General features: G+C 30.0%; 1 protein-coding gene across 1 annotated transcript; it reads right to left on the bottom strand.

Annotated features, from left to right (window-relative positions):
• LOC109330200 (40S ribosomal protein S5-like) lies at window positions 3993–6124 on the bottom strand. The gene is made up of 4 exons (XM_019564276.1): window positions 5964–6124; window positions 4785–5056; window positions 4426–4629; window positions 3993–4271 (listed from the first exon to the last, which is right to left on the bottom strand). The coding sequence occupies exons 1-4, from the start codon at window positions 6057–6059 to the stop codon at window positions 4217–4219; spliced, it is 627 nt and encodes a 208-aa protein (XP_019419821.1). The 5' UTR covers window positions 6060–6124; the 3' UTR covers window positions 3993–4216.

Here is an 8518-nt window from a genome sequence, read left to right on the forward strand (position 1 = left end):
CCAAGAAAATTGGTGTGAAATGGATTTACAAAACCAAACTGAATGAAGAAGGCAAGGTTGACAAGTACAAAGCCCGATTGGTTGCAAAAGGGTATACACAAACATAAGGGGTAGATTACAATGAAGTGTATGCTCTAGTAGCTCGATGGGACACGATTCAGATCTTGTTGGTTGTGGCAGCACAAAAGGGATGGAATGTGTACCAACTGGATGTGAAAAGTGCCTTTTTATATGGAGAACTAAAGGAAGAAGTGTATGGGGATCAACCTGAGGGCGTCATAAAGCAGGGAGAGGAAGACAATGTATATAGGCTGCACAAAGCCTTATACGGACTGAAACATGCACCAAGAACATGGTTTAGCAGAATCGAGAGTTATTTCCCATAAGAAGGATTTACAAAGAGCAATTATGATCATACTCTATTCATCAAAAGAAGAGAAGAAAAAGTAATCATGGTAAGTATTTATGTTGAGGACTTGATATATACTGGAAATGATGAAGAATTGTGTGCAAGGTTCAAGAAATCAATGAAGGAAGAATTTGAGATGATGGATCTTGGCAAAATGAGGTTCTTCTTGGGAATTGAAGTAAGTCAGAATGCAAATGGAGTTCACTTATGCCAAAAGAAGTATGCAAGAGAGGTTCTAACAAGGTTCAATATGTGGAACTGTAATTCTGTCAAAAATCCAATAGTGCTTGGAACTCTGCTGACAAAAGAATGAGGAGAGGATGTCGATACAACCTTGTACAAGCAATTGGTAGGCAGCCTAATGTATCTGACAGCAACACGCCCGGATATGATGTATGTAGTGTGTTTAATTTCACGTTACATGGCTAATCCAAAGGAGGAACACATGCAGATTGCCAAAAGAGCCTTAAGGTATTCAAAAGGTACAATGAATTTTGGTCTTTTTTATGCAAGAGATGTGGATGACAGAAAGAGTACTTTTGAGTATGTATTTTTGCTAAGTGAGGCAGCTGTTTGTTGGAGTTCAAAGAAACAGGCCATAGTTACTTTATCATCTATAGAAGCTGAATATATGGCAACAACCTCATGTGCTTGTCAATGTCTTTGGGTAAAGGGTGTTCTTGAACAAATTGGAGTTGAAAATTCTGAGTGTATTGACATTCTTTATGACAAAACTTCATCAATCAAGCTGTCTAAAAATCCTGTGATGCATCAAAGGACTAAACATATTGATGTTAGATACCATTAATTACGTGATCTTTCAAATCAGAGAGTAGTTAAGTTAATTTTCTGTGGAACACATGAACAGGTTGCAGACATTATGACAAAGCTAATGAAGTTACATCAGTTTGTGAAATTTCGAAGGCTACTGGGAGTACAATCACATGAAGATTAAATTGTATGCTTAATGAGTATTTCAGTTTAAAGGGAGGAATTTGTTGGAATCTTTACTAGGAAGCAGTTAGGAAGTAGTGGGTGCTGAAAGATAGGTCTGTTAGTGTTGTTGCAGTCAATAAGCTTTTTCTTAGGAGTTGAATAAGCATTTGTATTGGTGTAGTTTTTAGGTTTGTTATTCCTAGTTTCTCTATGGTTGTTTATCTGTAAGGCTTATTTAAAGCCATCTAGTTTTGCTTCTGTACAATAAGAAATCTTTATTGTTTAATCATTTCATTATAAATTCTTATTACTGTTTCTTTACATTAATTTTGTAGAGAAAATTATGTTTTGTAACATTTTTTTTCATTCTATCATTATCAACATGTCATTTTATAATCTCACAATTCTATGTTACAATTCACAATTTTAATATCCTTCAACTCACAGTAAAAGAATACACAAAACCTCTCATTACTTTATAGAAATTGTATCATTAAAATATAAATTTAAAAATTAATTGTAAAATAAATGTTGTTTTGAAAACAAAATAAGTTCAAATAATTATTTAAAACAAAATAATTTGAAAAATCTATCTCAAAAAAAATCTTATTTGACTAAGGTCAAAATTGAAAATAACTTGGAAGAATCTATCTAATAAATTAATAATCTTGCCTATATTGTGTCACGGTTCAAAAAACATAATTTAATGATGCTGAAATATGAATAATTTGCATGTTTGTGTGTATAAAGTATAAACACTACTTCCCACTCCAACTTGTAATGGTGTACATGTAGGTGAAGATTTGGAGGAGTTTGAAGGATTAGCAGAGTAGCTATTTAAACATGTAATTCAACAACACACATACATATTCACATGTTTTTTGATCCTTTAACTTTAACTAACTAGTGATCCTTTAACTTTAACTAGTGGTTTATGGGAACACAAAGTAATGATACAATTGTAACAAATCCTAATTTGAAGGTGATATTCACATGTTTTATTGTATATGAATCAATATTCTGAGGACCTAACCTGCAAGCCTAGTAAAGCAAGGGTACCATATCTTAATAGTATGTATATGTTAAAGGGACTTCGGATTCTTGGTTTTTGTGGTGATTGCCATGGGTGACTGATTTTTCTCTCTGATTGTTTAGTATTGTTCTGTAATGAAAGTCGCAATCTGTTGAAAGTTTTCTGAATATGATAATGGATAGGGTTATAATAATATTGAGGTGCCATGCAACATCCTCATCAAATACATTAAGTGTAGTTTTACTTCTAACCAACACATATTTGCTAGCATGTTAACAGGAGATAAAGTCCTTCATATTCTTTATGCCCTGAATTATAAAATATCTGTCCTTCATATTTGCTAGCATGCTGCATGCATCTTTCATAATCCTAACAAAACAAATACCCTTAAATTGATTATGGAAATAGCTTCTTTTTCATCATTTGACTTCTAATTATCTAAAAGTGGAGGGTAGTAATAAGGTACAAGTATTTAGTAGTTAAGGAAATAATCCATTTTTATTTTTTTATATAATCAAAAGTATCCTTCATCCAATAGTTAAGGAAATAATCTCTTTATGTAATTGTCCCTCCCAATAAAATTTACTCTTAATAGTCGAACATTTGATCTTTCAATATATCCGAGAATTAGTAACATCTTACATCATTTTTGTTCAAACATATTTTCGGGGGATGGGATAAAAGCATCATCAGTTATAAAACTCCCCCGATGTAGCAAATAAAACTTTTGTATCCTTTTGGTACCAAGATAAAAGTTGCAAATGGTAATAATTAACAATTGAAAGAAGACCTACCTCTAGAACGGGGCAAACAAGTTACCGTTTCTTTAATCTAAATTTCTTACAAACCTTTGAGATGACTATTGCAATATGACTCAAGCTACTTACCCATTGTTTAGTGAAATCTGTAACATTTTTTATTTTCGAATCCAGCTTTCAAATTTCATAGTTTGACTTCTTAGTTGCTACAGTAGTTGACAAAGATTGCTTAATAAAGAAAATGGCCATGGCTGGGTTTGGGCCCTGCAATCTAAGGACAACTGAAGCAACACACATAAGGCTGAATAGAGAACTTATACAAGGAAGAGTTCTATGTGAATGAGATACAAAATCTGGAGAACAAAGCCAGCAAATTCTGTAGTGCTAAGTAAAATGGCATGTGTTTAAGTACTCTTGATTTTTATATTGTGAAGATTTCAATACCAGCCTAAGCTTGATAGAAATTGAATTTATGTTGGAAAATATAATTATGTAAATCTAAATTTCATTTTAACGCTTCCTTGTGTTATATATATACCCTAAATAGGACTTTTAGACCCCACCTTCAAATTTATACTCCAGATTTAGGCTTTCTAAATAGATTTAGATCAAGTTTGTTACACATAAATAGTTTAGTAATTTGACATTATATCACATCAATTTTAATGTAAACAACAATCTCTGAAGATAGTATTATACTATTACAGTTGGAAAATATATTATACATTTTTATATAAAAAAATACATTTGAAGCACCAAGTAATTAATGTTATTTTCAGTAGTCGGATTTTAAAAACCATAAATTGGACATTCTCTACCATTGAGATGCAAACTAATTTAGATGTGACCAGCCAAATACAAGAGAATGGTAAACACATTTCAACAAATAGCATAAAAATGTCTCTACTTTGATTGAAACCTAACAAAATTATGTTGACAATAATTCATAAATAACAAAACTTAAATCATTGTAAAAAAAAACAAGCAAGCTTAACTTCAATTTAAGTTTGATGGTGTAACTAGAGACATGGAAAAAAAGGTAATGGAAAAAACAAACTCCAATGCATTACTCTTCATTCCTCAACGGTTGGCCTTGGCAACTCTCTCGATCTCATCCTTCTTCTTAATAGCATAGCTAAAAAATAAATTAACATAATCAGCAAAAATGAAGGGGGTACCAACACTACGCAAAATAAAAATGTATATAAATAAAATCACGGAATATACTGCAGTAAAACAATTCCCAGTTTCCAAAGAAAAAGTTGAAAATCTAAATCTTGGCTTAATACCTGTTTGATGAACCCTTTGCAGCATTGATAAGTTCATCGGCCAAGCATTCAGCAATGGTCTTAATGTTCCTAAATGCAGCCTCACGTGCACCTGTGGTAAGGAGGTAGATTGCCTGGTTCACACGTCGGAGGGGAGAAATATCCACAGCCTGGCGTCTAACAACACCAGCAGATCCAATTCTGGTAGCATCTTCCCTTGGCCCACTGGATTGAGATAAAGAATTAAATATAAAAGAAACAGCCTTATTCTCACAAACAAATATGCCAATTCCAGAAGACACTATGCAAAATGTAGTGGAAAATCATATCAGGCTGAAATGGAAGATAAGAGGTTATTTCATATTATCTAGTTTATATACCTGTTTTCCACAGCATCAACAATAACCTGGAGAGGATTTAGATCGGTCAACAAGTGGATAATTTCCATTGCATGCTTGACTATCCTCACTGCCATAAGCTTTTTTCCGTTGTTTCTTCCGTGCATCATAAGAGAGTTTGTAAGCCTCTCGATAATTGGACACTGTGCTTTTCTGAAACGCTTGGCTGAGTACCTCCCGGCAGTGTGGGGGACATAGATTGCATACTTGGGAGCAACCACACCAATGTAATCGAACAAAGACATGTCATGTGGCTATCAAACCAAAATGGTAGAAGTTAGTGTATTTAGAAGAATTGTTAACAAACAAGAAATTAATTTGTGTCACAACTAGAGGCATCACTATTTACCCAAGAAAAACATATATAGCATATCAAACCTGTCATATTAGATCAAGAAAACATTATTTTCAAACCATTCTAAATTCAATCATGATCAACAATATACCTTCATTACTATTACAGATGTTAGAGCTTGATACTAAAGTTATGTAATCGAGCAGACACAATCAAGCAGCATTTTCTCAAGTGGTGTTCTAAATATTATTACTTTCTCAACTTTGACAATTTTAATGCTAATCATGCATACTTATGTACATCTAATGATCAACATAAAGTTTGTTAGTGCACTGTAAGTTCAACCTATTGCTCCGAATAAATTTCTAGGACGAGCTTCATTTTGATATCTTTTTCACAAAGTCTACATATTATTTTACCATCACAATTAGTGAATCAATTAAATTCTAGTACAACTTTAATATAAAGCATAGCTGCAACCACTAATCATTCAGAATCAACAAATACACAAAATATCGAAGCATGGCATGCAAATAAGTAAGAACCTACAACATGTGACAACAAATAGCAACGAGAGCAAAATAGCCTTGTATAATATAATCATTTAATTTAAATTTTTTAAAAACTCATACGAATCTGACATAATAACTACATGTTAAAAACTCAGATCTGAATTATCAGAAATTAACTGCAGTCAAAGCATCATACAGAATCTAACTGATTCTACTAACAGAAATCACAAAAATATGCAATAAACTGAAAACTCGAATTGTTGTGTAAACTACGATGAAATCACTTATAATGAATAAAAAACGTGTAATTCATGGAAAATATATATGGCGATAATAAAAGGGAAAAGGGAGAACCTCGACGTCATTGTAGGACCAACGGTTGAAGAGCTTGACGTCAGTGACGGATTGAGCGCGCTCAGTGGAAGGAGCAGATTCTTCAACGGCCGCCATGACAAGAGAGAGTGTTTGTGCGTGTGTGTGCGCTCTTGAATGGTGTAAGGGGAAAGAAGGAATTGTGACTTTATGTAGAAAGGAAAATAAAACCCTAATCACTGTGGGCCTAATTTTGGGCCAGGCCGGATCGATTGTAAACCTATTTGTTGGTGCATTTTTTATTAAAGAAAAAAAAATGTATTCACAATTTTATATATTATCATTGTATTATTTACTATTTATTATAAATGAGATATTAAGTTTATGTAAATAACTTTTACAATGCATAAATATTACACTAAAGTAATATATACTTAGAGATAGATCTATTGAGAAAAATATATATAGTGATAGTTATAAGCTCAAAAATACATTAATATATGTTTGACAACTAAATAAAGTTATAAACTCTACTTTTTTTTATAAAAAAAACTAAAAGTGGAAGCTCCAAAATCATGGGTTGGGTTAGTTTATTTTTTTCCCATTTCATATTTTACTTCCTAATAAAACTTAACAATTGTGTATTATTTATTTTGTGTAATTCAAGTTTAACAATTTTTATTTAGTTGTGTGTCATGTTGTTTTTTAATATTGATATTTATTTTTATATTTTATTTTATTTTAATATATTTTTCTAGTATTTGTTATGCAATATTAGAAAATTTATTGTGAAAATATATATAAGGGTAAATATTAAAAAATGTATATTTAAAAATAGTGTAGAAAACAACCAAAATAATCATAATACAAATAAAGAACCTCCTACCATTTTCTATAATTTACTATGTAAAAAATAATTTTTTTAAATTAGTTTATATTCAATTTCCAGCTAAAATACCCAAACATAAACATATTCACAGATTATACACTTAAACTAAAAACATCATCCTAAGCACAAGTTAAGTTTCTACACATCTTCAAACTTACACTCCCTAAATATGACATACACTCTTATCTTATTTCATTAGATTCATCATTTTAGGTCTGCTAAATCCATATTAGCTAGGCCATCTTTACATGATAATACCAAAGTCAATTGCAAAAGATAAAAGAATGTATGTAATATGAGTTTTTGTATGTGGTGACTAGATAATAACTCTATAAGAAAAATAATACATAATACAAATAAATGGTGGTAGATAATATACTAATTGTATATAAATATTTATATTGACAATGTATATATATTAAGTTGTCTAAAAATCATCAAAAGAAGAAATAAAACATCACTAAATTTTATCCAATAAATCTAACATACTACACAACAAGGATTAAAAAAATGGAGAGATCCAAATTTTATGTTGGGTTTGGACAAAAAAGGGAGATTGTTGGTGAAACTAGCAGTGTACCCATACACTTACACGGGTCGCTTCTTTGTTTATGCATAATGCAAATATAATATACATATATTTTATAATATCAATAAATCATGTTTGAAACATTATATTTCCCCTTTATATAGGTGCAATATTAATATTGATTTTTGAGTGTATATATAGAATATTAACAATTATAAATGCGTTTGTATAAGCATTTATTTGTTGAAAGTGTGATTATAGAAAATATTTGATTCTTAAATAACTCAATAAATAAAATTCAAATTGTATTGGATAATATCTCACCTCTATATTCTCTATATAAAATTATAAATATAAGGAGTTATTTTTGCATCATATTTTTTGTGAATGCGTATATAAGTATCATATAAAGTCATAAGGATTTTTTAGCATATCTCTTAAATGCTTATGTTTTATTTTAGATTAATGTTAATTGTGTATAAATATTTGAATATATTTTTAGCATTCAAATATTGTATAATTAAATGTTATTTATTTGATCATGTTTTAGATAATAATCATTGTATGAAAATAACTCATAAATTAAAAACACATTAAGTTAGGATTTGACGGATATTTTTTTTTTTCTTATAAATTTAATCAAAATAATAAAAAGAGTCTAATAATTGATTTGTTATATTACTAATTAAAATACATATATTTTTCATGAATATATATACCATTGTTATCTTTTAATTAAATAATATAATGATAGTAATTAAATACATGTGACTCGTGCATTCGCATGGCTAAAAACACACATGTTACCCGTACATTCGCATTACTAAGAAAACACATGTTACCCATGAATTCGTATAATTAAAACGCACATATTACTCATAGATTTATATTATTAAGAATATATATCTTACTTGTGTATTTGCATGTTTAAGCACATAAGAAAAATAAATTGATAATTTTTAATTTAAATTTTCTACAATTAGTATTAAATTATTATTAACATATAAAATATATAAAAAGTAAGAAGGAAAAAATGTGAGGAGGAGACATGTGACATGAAAGGTCAAATTGACGTGTGGCATAAGGTAGTTTTTTTTATTATATTGTTAATAGAGAAAATTTAAAATTCAAAGAATCTGAACTTTAATATTAAAATTCAGTGCGAAAAATGTCAAAAAA

This window comes from Lupinus angustifolius, chromosome LG16 (assembly GCF_001865875.1).
Source record: "Lupinus angustifolius cultivar Tanjil chromosome LG16, LupAngTanjil_v1.0, whole genome shotgun sequence".
Lineage (NCBI taxonomy): Eukaryota > Viridiplantae > Streptophyta > Magnoliopsida > Fabales > Fabaceae > Lupinus > Lupinus angustifolius.